Here is a 16670-nt window from a genome sequence, read left to right on the forward strand (position 1 = left end):
ATCATTTCTACTTTTTAAAAATTTCTCAAAAGTTAGTGTAAGGAATTTTCTTAGGTAATCTTAGCTCTAGACCAGTTGTTCCCGAACTTTTTTTTGCCTCGTAGATATCTTGCCATGTTTTTCGGTTTTGGATAGACACTCTGCTTACCTGATATTTATTTTTTTGTAAATTCATCAATATCAACTTCAAATGTATTTTTGACAGCTGGTATAGTGCGACTCACTGTTAAAAATTTAAATTTCTAACTGTAGTGAAATGAAGTGTGAAAAACTTTAAAAAAGAAATCTTAATTTTATACATTTATTAATTAAATTCAAACTAATTTAATTAATTTGTAAGTGGAATAAAATAGTGCACTACAAAACCCGCTCCCCGCTACTAATATTATAATTGGGGAAATAAGTTTGTATACAAAACTGTAGTAGTGTATTATCGGTCTGTTTGTTACGTTTTCACGTAAAAGTTAAGCAACAAATCCCGTGATCTTGTGCGCAGAGAAAATAGGAGGTCTAGCTAGCTAAAGAGTTGACACAGGCTAGGCTACAATTTACCTCTGAAAAATACTTTTTTTTCTTTTTGTTACAAAATAAAGCCTTACACGTAGAGAAAATAAAAACGTACGAGGGCGGAGCTGCAGACAACTGCTAGTTTATATTAATTCAGTTTTCATATATCAAAAATTAATCCTAATAACTTTAATTTTAAAAAAATTTTACTTCATAGCTACTTTTATAAATTGTGTAGAATGTAGATAGAAATATGTCTTTATATTATAAGGTAATATGATGAAAGTAAATAGTAGGTAGCATCAGTGTATATTGATTATCCCATTCATGAAATGCCAAAATAAAAGTCACGACCTGCCAATTTGAGATCCACAATCGTTGACCCCGTTTTTCACTTGACATGGACCCCTTGCAGCCTGTTTTTGACCCCTACAGTTATTTTATGCTTTTTTCTCAAAATAGCAAGCAAGCAGCTTTTGTTGTAATATAAATAAGTTTCTTCATAATTGTGAATTGAATTGTGAATAAAGTAAATAGAATTACACTCAATTTATTATTCCATTCATAACCATCGAAAAAATTCTCTAAATTTTAAATTAAGCCATTTAAATGTGGAAAAATAATTTAAGACTTTATTATTTAATAATATGAATATACATGAATGGTTTTGCTTCATTAAACTCATAAATTACATTTTTAAAAGTTATCAGCAATGCAATTAAATGGGGTGACTGTATAAGGGTATCAACTAAAAAAAAATAAGCAATTCTTTTTTATTGATAGCGAAAGCGTTATAAAATTAAAAATGATGGGGAAAATTTATCGATAGAGAGCAAGCAGTAGAGAAATAGGGGTAAATAAAGCAAATGAACTTTCTTTTTCTTTCTAAAAACGGCTGTAAATGTGATTGACACTACATCAGTTTACGAATCCTTAATAGAAGAACAAAATTTTCTAGGGCGAAAAATTTAAAAAGTTTTATTCAGACTTCAATAATCAAGTTTTAGAAAATATTTTAACAATGAATATCAAGCCATATCATCTTTCATATTTTCGTGTTCGGCAATATTTTCGGTTTCTGAATGGAAGTACTATCTACAAGCAACAAGGAAATTTATTTGGTACACAAAGAGTTAAAAAGCTTCAATTTTATAAAAAATGGGGAAAAAAGGAATTAACTAATACTAGTCAAAATTACACTTAACTACATTTTGAATATTGATAATGAAATTATATTCTAAATGGTGTACTTTCCTAATCAGAGATATAACTTAGAATAAAGATAATGATAATGGCATAGATTAAATAAAAGAAAAAGGATTGCCACTGTGCGAGATTGAAAACTATAGAAAAATTAAAGGATTTTAATAGCAATTATATACGCTATGTATGTGTAGTGATAATAATCACTAAATAAATAAAAATTTAATAATAAAAAATAAAGAAACATAAACTTGACAATATTGTTTTCAAATTTAATTTTTTTTAAATTTTATTTATTACTAGTTTTTTTTTTCTATCAGAAAAACTTGAATGATATTGTTTTAATAATCTTTATAAGTGAGGAAGGTGAGAACGAAGCGCAGTTATTATTTAAATATAAGTTGTAAAAAGGTAAAATCATTCTGTAAACAAGCATTGCTTTCCACAAGTATTCAAAAAAGATAGTTGATGAGTGAACTACTTAATGGGTTTCATCAATCAAACTGTCAATACCCCTGACTGACCACCTAGAGTGTGAAAAATTCTCTTAACAGCAAACAGTAAAAAAGGGGGTAAGCATTCCCTTTGTCTGACCCTCGCCCTTTAAAGGTACATCTCTGGTAAATATGCCTGCTGTTTTAAGAGTAATTTTTTTTTCAAGCAAGCGCCACCAGGAGGGTTAAGATAATATATTTCATCTTAAAACAAAGAGACATTTTTTAATGATTTTATGACTAGTTTTTAAGACTGATAACTCTTAAAAATCAGTTCTTCCCAATCTGGACCGTATTAGGCTAAAATTGTTCAAGACCTATGCCAGAATGTAGTAATATTCTTTAAACTTTTGAATATTTTTTTGAAGAAGAAAGATATTTGTCAAACCTCAATTCTAGAGAGTTTTAAATAAGCATTTTGTATTATAAAAGTGCTATACAGAGCTTTTTATTTGAAATTCTAAAAACTAGACTAGAGAAATTTTTTTCTATAAAATTTTTATTTTAAATATTTCTATTTTCTTAAAAGGGATGGCACAGTTCTTAAATTGTTTTCTATTTTGTTTATATGTTAATTCAAATTAATATCTCACTATGACTTGCATTTCACTCTTCTGTACTACACTTTACCCATTTACTATCTGTGTTAAAGTTGTTGTTGAATATTATTACTTCTCTTAATATTCTGGAAATCGTGTATCTTTTTTGTGCTATCTAAATAAATGTGCACTTGCTGCATTGCTGGTATTAATGCTCTGCTATTCAGGTCAATATATAGTAGGATAATTTTAGATTACATGACTTTCTAACCATGCCCTTGGTTTGTGCGTACGTAAGATTAAAGTGATATTAAAAAGTCATGATCATAAAAAATTGATCTAATAAATTAGTATTTAACTTTTTAAATCCTTTTAAAAAGAAATTATCATTTTCTTGATAGTAAAATTTAATTTCTTCTATTTACTAGAATCATATGAGTGTAATTTTTATTTTATTATTTTTTTTAGGCAGCAATAGTGAGAATTATGAAAATGAGAAAGATACTTAAGCATCAACAACTGCTGGCAGAAGTTCTAAATCAATTATCTTCTAGATTTAGACCTAGAGTGCCTGTTGTAAAAGTAAGTTTTACACTTAAAGCACCTTGTTCTTTTTTGTTCAATGAAAATATTCACAAAAACTATAACATTATGAATTTTTGATTGTCAGTGAATTTTGCATATAAGAAATTTTAATTCTTATGTAAACTTTCATTTTTAATACGAATTTCACGCGTACCTAAATGTTTTCTTGGAAGTGAAGTTAAAATATATATAAATTGGATTTTTATATCTTAATTGATAAGTTTGCATAATTTTAAAGAAAGTTCACATTTTTTTATGAAATACTATTAACTTCATTAAATAAAATTGAAAACTTATTGTTTGTTTAGAACTCTTATTTAAAAAATTATCATTTACTTTTTAACTGAAGTTGGTGATAATAAAGCATCTTACTCAGTATGATTTCCACCCCATTTATAAAATTTGTAGTTAGAAAATAGTTAATTTATAGTAATCAAATATTTTAGTATGTTTACTTGAATTTACTGCAATTATAAACAGTATATATATTTTTTATATCCTAGATAAAGAATTGTTTAGTATGAGTTATATAAAATGTATTGAAATTTTCCTTTTAGTCCTTATTTTTTGATTGAGTCTTAACTTTTAATTATCTGTTCAATTTTATTTCCAAATAATTTTATGATTATGGATAGATTTAGCATTCAATTATGGATAAAAGTGACGAAAAGTTATTATGCATTCATTTATGATCCATTTTTTTTAGCATTACTCATAAATTTTTTAACCATTCTTTTCTTTAATAATATTTCATAGTTTTATGATTATTGTTACTCAATATTTTTGTATGCTGTATTAACTTTAATATTATTCCATCTGACTGCTATTTTCACTCTTTTCTTTTATTATAATGTATTGAATAGGGATTTAACGAATATTCGTCCATTATTTGGTATTTAGCGTTTTGGCTGAATGCTTGACCAAGTATTCGGACCAAGTATTTTTAGAAAATCATCTACTGACTAAGTTTTTTTTCTTTGAATAGATTTAATAAAGAATGATCTAAAATTGTATTTTTAGTGATACATTATTAAAAATAGCTTTTGCACATATTTGTTAAGTTCTAAATTTTATGTGCTTGCACAAGAATTTTTTATTTGCAAATATATGTTCTGGAAGACAAATGGAAAAAGGAAATTTGAAGAATTGAAACTGCATTACTTTAAACTGAAACAGGAAGTTTTGTACAGCATTTTTTAAATTATATTCAGGCAAGTCAATTTAGTCTTTTTTTTTTTTACATTTTTTGTTTTAAGAATTGAGAGCAATTGTTTTTTTTTCCTTGCTGTTTTTCTAATAGATTTTATTATTTAATTGAAATTTTTTTCCTGTTCTGTGATATAAATAACTGGTAACATAGATTACTGTGATTTGTAACGTTAAAGATTTGTTTTAAGAACTAAAAATGTTTTTTTTTTCTGTTTTACTTACGCTTTTTTCTATTACAATTTGGCATTTTTGAAAATGCGTTTCTATTAAACTTAATTCTTTTAACATAACTTTTTCTAAAAACTCTGTATTGTGAAAGGTTAAATTGAGTTTTTCTGCTTTAAAATTTTTTTTTTTAAGAAAAAAAAGTTTAACTGTTTTTATGGACGTTTTTATATTGATGAGGGAATTTTTGAGAGTGGTTTTTGCAAGATTTCATTATTTTTTTTAACTTATTTTTGAAAATACAGTTATTGGAAAACTGAGATGTTCAGCTTTAAAATTTTATTTCAAGAATTAAAATAAAATTTAATTTTTCTACTCCGCTTTTCTATCTATCTATATATATCTATATATATTTATGGGTATTTTTAAAATAGCACAGCATTTTTAAAATGTGTTTCTGATACTCTATATTTCTTTTAACGTTGTTTTATCGACACCTTTTTCTGAAAAAAATTATTTTGATTTAAAATCTATTTTGGAAAGCATTGAAGATTTAATTTGAGAAGATATTTTTCTTCTATTATTCTCTTTTTTTTCAATCTAAAAACTCAAGTTTTTCTTTTTTTTTTCTTTTATCTTCATAAATCATTTATGAAGAAAAAATAAAATCATATTTTTTTTATTGGCATTTCAATCCTAAATCAAAGCTTGGCAATTAATTTGCCACAGACCACAATATGGTAACAGAAATTTTTCCTTCAAAGTTATTATTTTTTTAAAATTTTATGACTGGTTTTATTATAATCAGGGTTTATGCAACATTTTCTTTTTTACCTAGCTAACTTTCATGTGAAATTTCCTTTTATTATTTAATTACTTAACTCTCACGATGGATATTATACCGATTTAAATTTTGCATTTGTTTGTTTATAGATAAAATTTATAATCTAAAAAGATATGAGGGAGATTGCAAGTAATTTTTCTTATCTATTTATTAACTGGATAACACCTTTGGTGGGAGTTTCAGTACTTTCCGATTAGTGTCTGTTTATTTTGTTATTCACCAACCCTGGTGAATATTTTATTAAATTGATTAAATGATAATTAAACAGTACTAAATTAAATATTAACGTTATTTTTTAACTGATAAGTAAGTTTCAATATTCGGCGATCTATTTTCCGAACCTGCTGAGGTCCTGGTTGTGATTTTCCAATCCAGTGGCCTTTAAAGACCCATTCCCCTGTTTAGCACTTTTTTAAATAAAAAGAAACTTTTTTCTTAGAAATTTCTGGTTCATGTCACAAATGTTAAAAGAAATGAAAGCTTGTATTAAAATTGGAACAAGTAACAGCCCAGAAAAAAAAATCTTCCAAGTAAGAGAGTGAGTCATTAAGGGCCCCTGGATTAGCACCCTGGTAAATTTTACTATATTATAAATAATGTAGCAAGAATATTGCATTTTTTTAGCATACAAATAATATTACTAAGTTTTGATTGTTCTTCAATTATGACTTAAATTTATTTATAAAATATAATATTTATTAATTATTTGTTAAAAAAATTATTGATATTCAGCCTAATCCCTATTCGTTACATCACTAATATTTTATCACTGTAATATTTTTCTTCTCTTTTCAGAAATGTGTAGATATTTTAATAGAAAAGGAATACCTAGAACGTACAGGAAAAGATACTTACAGCTATCTTGCATGACAGTATCTTTCTAGCCCTGATGCATCGAGGTCTTTGAGTCCTTCTACATCTGCGGCTAGAACGTAAATGGGGACGAATGCCTTAATTGATCATTCTACCTGTTTTCTGTCTAGAGTTCTTAAAGACTTGTATGTAACAGACTTTTTTGGTAGTATTAAACCTTGGTTGCAAGCTGAAATCATGGATACGGAATTTTTCAATCAATAACAACCAATGTATATGAATCTAATGATCTGAAATGAAGGAATCATAAAGCAAATGAATAATATATTAAACTAAAATCAATTAATGACGCGGTATTTTATGTGACTTTTGTTTTTATTAAAATGAATTTTAAGAATGAATTATGAAAGTTATTACATTTATTTTAATTACATAAGTATAAAATGTAATTATAATAATTGCATAATATAAAATGTAATTATAATAATCAAATTTGATATAATTACATGTTATATTATTTATTGTAAATGAAATTAATATATGAGAGAAAAGATTTATTACATCAGCTAAATTGTATTTCTTTATTAACTATTGTCAATCATTGTTATTCTTTTAACTTATTATTATTGAATGAAACTGAATAATACTATATAAGTAATAATACTGTATAAGTAACAATACTGTATAAGTAATAATACTGTATAAGTAATAATACTATATAAGTAATAATACTGTATAAGTAATAATACTGTATAAGTAATAATACTGTATAAGTAATAAACTTTGAAGTAATCCTAATTTCTTTTGTTAAACTGGTTCTTAATTTTTATTTTTGGTAATTTTTTGCTGTTTTATGGGGTTTGCATATTTTTCTCTTTGAAGTTATTTTAGATTATACTTACTATATACAAAACTATTTTACCGCAATATTGAATATGCCAGTGCTGTTGTAAGTAAATATTGTTAATACAATAAAACAATTTTTCATTTCTTTATGTGTTTTATCTTCTCTTGTTTGACTAAAGTGTCAACAAATATCTACAGTTTGTATGGTTTTATCAGTTATTTCTTTATCACCAAATTTTTACTTATTTGAAGACCAATAATTATAAAAAATTTTAATTTTCAAAATTCTGCTATTTTAAAAGGTTTAAAATATTATGGTTACAGTGCGAAATGATTATTTGTTAAGAACTGTTATTCTAAAATTGTTTTTTTTTACCAGTTTTTTGAAAATAAAAAGTTTCAGTTTGATTTGAATAATATTAATAGTTGCTATTAATTACCAGATCATGAAATTTCTGAGGGGCTAGAGAGATGAAAAATTCTAATACATGAAATATGGTAGCAAGTAGTGAAACTTTGGATTTCTCTCTTAACATTTTAAAATGCATAAAAAGCAAAAAGAGACACAGTTTTTCAAAAACTTTTTTCAAATCATTTAAACTTTTTCTTCAAATATTTAAGCTTCTTTCCCCCTCAAACAACAAAAAGCTGTATTTACAATCTCGACTATAAAAGGATGGGGCCGGGGTTTGATTCTCGACTCCGCTAAGACCCACCATGTACCACTGAGACTGTTGAGCCCAAATTTTATGTTATAAAACATTTATTCAAATGTAACTAGATAATTTTGGAAAAATTAATATCCCAGGATTTATTCAAAGTGTGTGAAATGGAATTTTTAAAATTTTATATATTTTTTTAATTATATATCTTTTATGGTACAGTATATACATATTATGTTTCAAATAGCGATATTCTAACAGAGTGTTAAAGTTGAAAATATTTACAAATGTGATGAAATATTTCAGTATAATGTAATGTTTTTTTTTTTTTTTTTTAAAAAGACCCTTTTTAAAATATTTTTAACTGATTATCATATCACAATATAAGTGTAATTATTGGTATTATAACATTCTTATACCTCATATTAGAGTATTAAAAAGCATTAAAAGTGAAAAAGTATGAAATGTAAAATGTTCCTTTCCACATACTTCAAACTATCCCTTGAATATTAATTAATTTTAAAATATTTAATTAATTCATAATATGTAAGAAAAATATTTAATTTAGGCTTAGTTTTGTTTTATAATGTTTTTGACGATAAATTTTTCTGCCGCTTTGACTTTTGTAGCTTTTTTTTTCAGTGCTTATTTCCATCTACTTGTGAGAACAATTTTCAAAAATGACAAACTTTTTTTTATAAGCTTAACTTATCTTAGAACTCTTTCTGCAAAGCAATCTAACTATTGTTAACAGTTAATAAAATCCAAAAATAATCTGGTAATAATTGGTAACATTAGTGAAGGATAGATAAACTGTTTTGTGTCTAACTTTTTCTTTTCATTATGTTCGGGGAAGTATTTTTTTTTTTTTTGTCTTTTGAAATTCGTTTATGTCATCAATGTTCGCATTACTTTCCAATTCTTTGTAAACTGGTGATAGCGAAGAATTTTCAACCATAATTGAAGAGTTTAACGGTAGATAATATGTGCAAATTGCATTAATTCCATCTTCTTTGAAACTAGAACAACACTGCTATTACAAGAAAAAAAATTTTTCTTTGAGAACTCGGGCACATTTTTCGGATATAATAAAGATGTAATGAAAATCTGTTGTGTCTGGTCTCACAGCTAGAGGAACTGTCTACTAGAAGAATTTAGTTGGTAGATCCAGAAAATTTGTCACAGAAGCATTCAATTTATTAGAAGGTGGGGCAGATAAATTAGGCGTAAAATAAATGAAGATAAAACAAAATTCATGGAGGCTTCACTATACACCTAATCCTCAGCCATTTACAGTGAAGAATTACGCATTTGAAAGAGTTTCACGGTTCAAATATCTTAGAACCATCATTGTCTATTAACAATGATTTGCTATGATTGCTGTCAAGGCTAAAATTAACATCTATAAAACACTAATTTGACCTATTCTGCTTTACGGAAGTGAGTTCTGGGCAGTGACCAAATTATATGAAAATAAATTATTGACCTTTGAATGGAAAATCTTTGAAGCAATCTATGAGATTAATAGCTGGAGATTTTTGTTTAACTTTGAAATTTACCAATGGTACAAGCTACTTCATATTGTTAAAGTCATAAAATTCAATCGACTAAGATGGCTTGGACATTTATTAAAAACTGATAACAATCCCAGTGAATAAAGAAAGCAACTTATACTAATTTCATAGGAAACAGAAAACGAGGAAGACCACCACTAACTAGGTGGCTTGACTGTGTGGAGGAGGACAAATAATAAGGGAAGCTGGAAAAGCCTTTCTGCGGATAGGATCAGATCGCAAAAACTAGTTGGCTTATAACAGGCTATAGTGCCTTAAAAGGAGAATAAAAATTATCAAAATAGTAATCCTATCAAATGCGGTTTTAATGAATATTCCCCATAAAAAAAAGATTGAAATTAATGTTTTAGTTCTACCAATCCACTGATTATAAATGTGCTTTTCTTTTCTTGTAAATTTTGAGTTAAAGATATAATGAACTGGGTTAAAAAGAATAATCCCGACTAAAAAGAATATGCTCACCAAAAAGCTATTGAAATCTTATCCACCACCCGAAAAATTCCCGTTACCCTCAAACTAAATCATTAATTGTAAATGTGCCATTTGTTATTTTACGTGAATCTAAAATTGTGCATTGATATTATACAATAAATTTGACTGGAAAAATATCTCCCACCGAAAAAATAAGATCTTAAATTTTATCCCCCTCTCCCAAATATTAAAAATTGCCTCTTTAAATAATCAAAAATATTCCTCTAATTTATTGTTTTAAAACTACAACATTGTATAAGATAATAAAAAAAAAAAGTATTCCCCTAACGATAGCTATAGCGACTTACCCTCTTGGTACCTCTTTTGCGCAACCCTGATCCGAGTATTTTAAAAATAAGAAACCAATTATTTTAATTTAAAAGAAGAAAATTTTTTTTCTTGTTTATTATATCCCCATTTCCCCCCACCTGGCCTTCGGTATGTTCACACTTGGTGTTCTTTTTCCCTTTCTGAAGCCTGCTGGGAATAAAAAAGAAGTGAAAAAATTAGAAAAATCTATCATTTCTATTGTTTGTTTTTTATTTATTTATTTTTTTGCAATTGATGGAGGAATGCTCCTCACTCATCTGCTTGCTTCAACTCTTCATATATTATAACTCTTCACCTCGTTAGCCCCCAGTAGAAATTAAATGGTTAAAATAAGAATTTTTCACCTTAGAAGAGCTCTCATGGAAAAGCTTTATTGCTTAAGCCTAAAGAAAAGCTTTATTGTATTAAGATTTATTGTAAGAAGCAACTCTTCCCCTCATCTGCCTTTAAGTAAAGTTGTGGCCAAATATTTTCGTTTTTAAAAGGTGTCTGAGGGATTCGAAGCTGGAATATGTAGAAAATAAGTTACAGAATTGCGAAAAGAACCCAGAGAAGATCATTTGAATAGTAACGAACATTTGATAGAATAGTTCTTGAGTTTAATGTGTTGCTAAAGAACTATTCTATCAAACGTTCGTTACGATTCAAATGATGAAGACGTTGCGATTCAATTCTTGAGTTTAATGTGTTGCTGCATCACTGGCTGCGGTCAGTGTGCGGGTGGGTGACCCACTTGGATCAGTCTGCGTAGGGACCGAGGGTGTGCGGTATTGGTCCTCGTTAAACTGTGCTACCGTAAAATGCTCGACTTCGCGTGCAGGTCGTTGGGCTACCGAAGCGGGGGTGCCATCCCCTCTGCAGAGGATCAAAATTGTGATGGCATGTCTTCGGATCATCCTCAGGGATGCTTCCCAAACCGTCGCCAATAGCCCATTGTCCAGCTCTAGTGCGACGTAAATGAAACTACAACTATATAATGTGTTGCTAAAATTAGCAACCGAAATTTGTTGTTCTACTGTTTTTTTTCGAAAATAAAATGTCCCGCAGTGGACTGATCGTTAAAACACGGTTCCCAGCAGATCGTGCTCGACTACGCGTGCAGGTCGTCAGGCTACCGAAGCGGGGGTGTCATCATCCCCTCTGCAGAGGATCAAAATTGTGATGGCATGTCATCAGATCATTCTCAGGGATGTTTCCCAGACCGTCGCCAATAGCGCATTGTGCAGCTCAAGTGCGACGTAAATGAACTACAACAACAAGTTAAAGCAACATTCTTTTCTGCATTGATTAGGATTTTTTTTTTCATAATGTAAAAGTTCTTCAGCTTAATTTAATATAAAGTAAATCAAAGAAATTCTTAAGATTATAATTATTTTACAATTATGTTATTTTAAACATGATAAAAATGCAAAAGCATAAATTTTTGTCTTTAATATCAATCGAATAATGTGAAAATTTCTGAAATTAAAGTAATAAAAACAATACTGACGATAAAAATACTCACAACATCAGCGTTAAAAGAAAATTGCTTCTGATATCATACCGAAAAATTAAAAATAACTAAATTTTAAATATATTCAACTGTTTTCATGACACATAAGCACTACTATAAAATGTTTCTAACGTTATATTTTATAAAATTTTATAAATGCAAATATCATGCCTGAAAAATCCCATTTTTTTAAATTTTGAAGATTTGTTACAAAATTGTAGAAGAAATTACACACTTCAAAAATTAAGAAAAAAAGAACATGATAAACATTACAACAACAAAACACACTCTAAAATAAACTTCATCCAATTGTAAATGATTACTTCATTCTACAAAAACATTACCTTCATTGTTTAAAATAAACGTCGATAATCTTTTGGTAAAACAAAAGTTAAAAATATATAATTGTTATTAAATAAAAGAATTTTTTTTCATGACTTTAGAACTATTTGATACAGTTTGAGTTTGTTCCTCCCATTGCAAGTCTTTGTGTACTTGAAATTATTTTTCCAAACAGTCTTTAAATGCCTTTTTGAAAATTTCGATGAAATGTTTAGCTACAGCTAATAATATGTGTACCACACAACAGGGATGAGTCTCACAGGTTTCCTCTTTCTTCAAACTTCAACACCACAATCAACATAAGGACTTTCCGCCATGACAAATTTAAAGTGCTCCTTGCTGAATATCCACACTGGTTGCTTCATTTGCTGTAAGGATCGAATGTAGAACTCCCAGCTTTCCATCAGAGTGCAATTTCCATTTGCAGTGTCCAGCAGCCCTTCTCAAAATTGAATAGGCCTCAAGAAGAAGCAGTTTCAACAAACAGTTTCTTAATAGTAGATTTTTTTGAAGAGGAAGAGCTATAGCTAGGGCCGGATTAAAAACCTTAGAAGTCATAAATACTTCAGGATTTTGATCAGGATGACCACCCTCCTGGAAAATCTTGAAAACCTGGAATTATCTGAGAAATTTTTTTGTACTCGAAAAAACCTGGAAGAATTGGATAAAAACCTGAAAAAAATCAGAGAATTTTAAAGAAAAGCTGCACGTTTTTTCTTCGATTTGTTTAAATTTTACTAATTTTAATAATTTAAATTATTTTACCACCCGTTTATACCCACTTTGGTTAGACGGAAATGTATCGCCAAACAGTTGAAATATCATCGACTTAGCGAAACTTTGCTCGCATCAAAATTTGCTCCATTATAAATTTGCTCCACCCTGCCCAAGTAGCACCTAATATTAGATAACATCAGAAAACAGTCAACCATACGTTATCTTGCACAACTTCTAATATTAGAAAGATACAGGAGGTCGCTGTTTGCTCTGCATTATATAATATTAGATTTTATGCAAACTAATATTATCTAGTTTTCGCCATAATATTATTTTGCATTAGTTTTGATGCTATATAATATTAGATTTTATATTTTCTGACATTATCTTGCGTTGCTTTTTATTTTTTGGAGTAAGCAAGAGGAAGATATGGATGGTAGTATTATTGGTAGTATAATTTTACTTAATTTTCTGTATTGCTGTGAAGCAATAAAGCATAGAACAAGTTTTATAATGTCATTGCATGCATTATTTACTTAGCAATACAGAAATACTACAGAAAATTATATTAGTGATTTCAGTGAACCATCCATTTTCCTCCTTCTTACTCCAAAGTATATCTTACTGATTTTTTTGAATATTTCAAATTTAATTAAGAAATAATACTACATCGCAACTTTGATATTTTTTTCTTTTCTTTACACAATGGGTTTTCTGATGAATTTTATGTCATTAATAATTTTAAAATCATTAATTTAAAAATGTATTCTTAATTTTTTTTTAGAAATGAGCCTTTTTATCAAAATTTTAATTGAATTTGTTAGTTAGTAAAACATGCTATATAAAAGTCGTAACTTAAGCCATTTGTAATTTCACAATTATCATTCATTATTTATATTCTGAAATTATATAATAAAAACCACACTACATAATTTTAAACTATAAATAAACTATATAATTTATATAAACTATATAATTTTAAACTATAAAATTTTCCCCCTCATAATCCTACAATAAAATTGTTAAATTTTTAAGTTGTCATTTCTTGTAATAATTGACACAATAAAAAACGTAATATAAAAATATTCAAATTACTTACTTCAACAAATTTACACATATTTTCTTCCACTTCTTTTTTCACTGAAATCAAATGGAGAAATACTTACGTAACTTTATTCTTTTAGTATCTGAAATTTTATTTAACAAAACACCTGAAACAAAACCCAAACGCAACGTAGAAATTTTTCCAGGGAATGAAACCAGGAAAGCAGCCAATATTATGAAAATTGCTAATATTTTTTTATAATGTAAAAATAACTTTTATGGGCACATCAGAAATTTTCTTCAATTCGATAATTATTTAAAGGTCTTATGTACTAAACCAACAATCTTTGCAAACAATTTACATAACATTTTAATTTCAAAACTGTTAGTAAATATTATGTTTTATCTAAATTAAATTTGCACAAGTATATAATTGCATACAAGAATGAGACGAAAAAATAAAATTTTTTACATTATCTTTAAAAAGTTGCCTTTAGTATGAATGATCAAAATTTGACTACAATCCATTACTCTTTTGAGAACGTAGCTATAACGAAATAGACTTTTGCTTAAAACAATTGTATTGCTTGCATTTCACTGATTATAGATTATGCGTTATAACAAAAGTAGGTTTACAAAAAAGCAGGTGTAATATGTAAACATTTTAACAGAGCTTTTAAGAAAATAAAAGTTAAAAAATTAAGCAGATGCTGGGGTCAAGTTTCTGGTATTGATGAATTAATCATAAAAAAAACTATGTTATGCATTTAAAAAACTTTCTTTCACTAGGAACTTTAGAGATGAAAATTTAAACAAGAGTCTTCTCTACGCTGCGCTGGTTTAAATTTTTTGCTTTTACTATAATGTAAATAAATGTTCAGCTAAATTTTAAATATTAAGCCAAAGAAATTTTTGTCATTATCATTATTTCAAACATCATAAAAATATATATATATACACTTCTTATCTCAAATTTGAACCGAATAATTCAAAATTACAGTAATAAATACAATGCTAGTAGTATAAATGCTCATAAACTGTAGTTAATGTTTAACAATGATGTTGAAATAAAATTGATTTCGATAACTTGAAAATTTAAAAGAAACCGAATTTTAACTATATCTGTTTTCATAATACTTAAACATTACTATAATGACTATAAATTTTTTTCCAACATTATACCTTATTAAGTTTCATTAATGGACACATATCTGCCAACTCCATTTTCTAAAATTCCGTAGATTTATTGCAAAGTTGCAGAATAAATTACACAATGCAGTAGTTAAGAATAAAAAATTAAATAACATAAAATCATGACAAACATTATTTCACAAAATTCAATTTGAAAATGTCTAAAATTTAATGGGTAGATTTCCGTAACAATACCTGCACCAAAAAATCTCATTATCACCGAGCAAGAATCGAAAAATATTTCATTTATAACCGCTCTCAAGTAATAATTTTATTCTTTTGTTTTTTCAAAAGGAGAAATTATAGTATAAAACCCTTAAGCCCTTTTTATTTGAAGTGAATATTCAAGTATATATACAGATACAAAAATATATCAAATTCAATACTTTTTAAATTTTTTTTTTAAAGATAAAGTACAATGACGCTTAACTATCAAAATATTTTTGTACATTGCATAAGCTCATAGAGCCAATAGGAAATGTTCAAATTTTTTTTTTAAAACTTCATGAACAAAAGTTGTAACTCCTTTTCAGCACTGCTCTTCATTTAACGTAAACACACTTTGATCGTATTGTTGCTTATTTTTTTTAACCATTTGCTATCATTTACAAATTAATATAATTAAAGATGTAACAAAAACATGCAAATCTGTCTATATTCAAGAAATGAAAATAAGGATCTTTAACTCATTATTTTACAATATTTTAAACAGAAAATTTAAATAATGTAACAACAGTGTTCGTCTTATGAATACAATTTAAACATTCTAAAATGTAATGGTTTTAACGAAAAAGTAGCCGATTAATTAATAATCATTTTAACATTGCAAACTTGTTTACTAAAAATTTATTTTTATCTTTATCATTGTTGCAGTGAAATTCTGTCTGATGCGAATTTTCAAGTAAACATAGTTTTTAAGAGCCTATTCTAAACTAACTACAGCACTTATTATTTATAATCAGACAATACGTTTTAACAGAGTAGACAACTATTACTTGCAAACGTTGTCAAAAATGAGCACAATCATAATATTTACTGATAAATTTATTAAATCAATTCTTGAATGTTTTGATTAAGCAGTCAAAATTATTAAGTACACTGAATGTTTCTACAGAAAAAATACTGCCTACTATACTACTTTAAGGTTTTATGTATCTACCATTGAAATTTATAAAGTTTACTTAATTATAAATACCTTTGAAGTTAAAAATTTCATTCTAGCTGATTACCCCAAACAATGGAGGTGACGGAACTATGGCGATGTAAACAATCGTGAAGAAGTTACAACTCAACAATTGAACTCGCGAACTCAGTTTACTTCTGCTAATATTTTCAAGTGTTTTCTGGCATAAGATTGCATTGGCTAAAAATGATATTTTAAACAATATTTAATTTATCGTTTTCTTTCATAAATAAATGTTTATTTATTAATAATATGGGATAACCTTTCGCAAAAATGTAGCTCTTGGCTAAAAGTAATGAAATAGATGATAATTTTGGAAGTTCGAATGTTAGATCGAATAATATTTAATCTTATATAATATTAGTTCTAATATTAGAAGATAGGATTCAAGAGTCTAGCGTTTTCAAGCTCGGCAGTATTATATTGCATCTTTCTAATGTTCGATAATATCTTTTTGCT

General features: G+C 27.2%; 1 protein-coding gene across 2 annotated transcripts in view; it reads left to right on the forward strand.

Annotated features, from left to right (window-relative positions):
- LOC107447770 (cullin 1) overlaps positions 1–6743 on the forward strand; it is a 60480-nt gene extending 53737 nt beyond the window's left edge. Inside the window, exons 17-18 of one of the 2 annotated variants that reach the window (XM_016062773.3) lie at positions 3212–3325; positions 6342–6743. In XM_016062773.3, the coding sequence (XP_015918259.1) occupies positions 3212–3325; positions 6342–6416 (189 nt within the window). In that variant the 3' untranslated portion in view covers positions 6417–6743. The remainder of the gene's footprint in view (positions 1–3211; positions 3326–6341) is intronic. The other variant, XM_016062774.4, reaches the window with a different exon arrangement.
- Positions 6744–16670: the final 9927 nt, after the last annotated feature.

Source organism: Parasteatoda tepidariorum, chromosome X2, assembly GCF_043381705.1.
Source record: "Parasteatoda tepidariorum isolate YZ-2023 chromosome X2, CAS_Ptep_4.0, whole genome shotgun sequence".
In the NCBI taxonomy this organism is placed as follows: domain Eukaryota; kingdom Metazoa; phylum Arthropoda; class Arachnida; order Araneae; family Theridiidae; genus Parasteatoda; species Parasteatoda tepidariorum.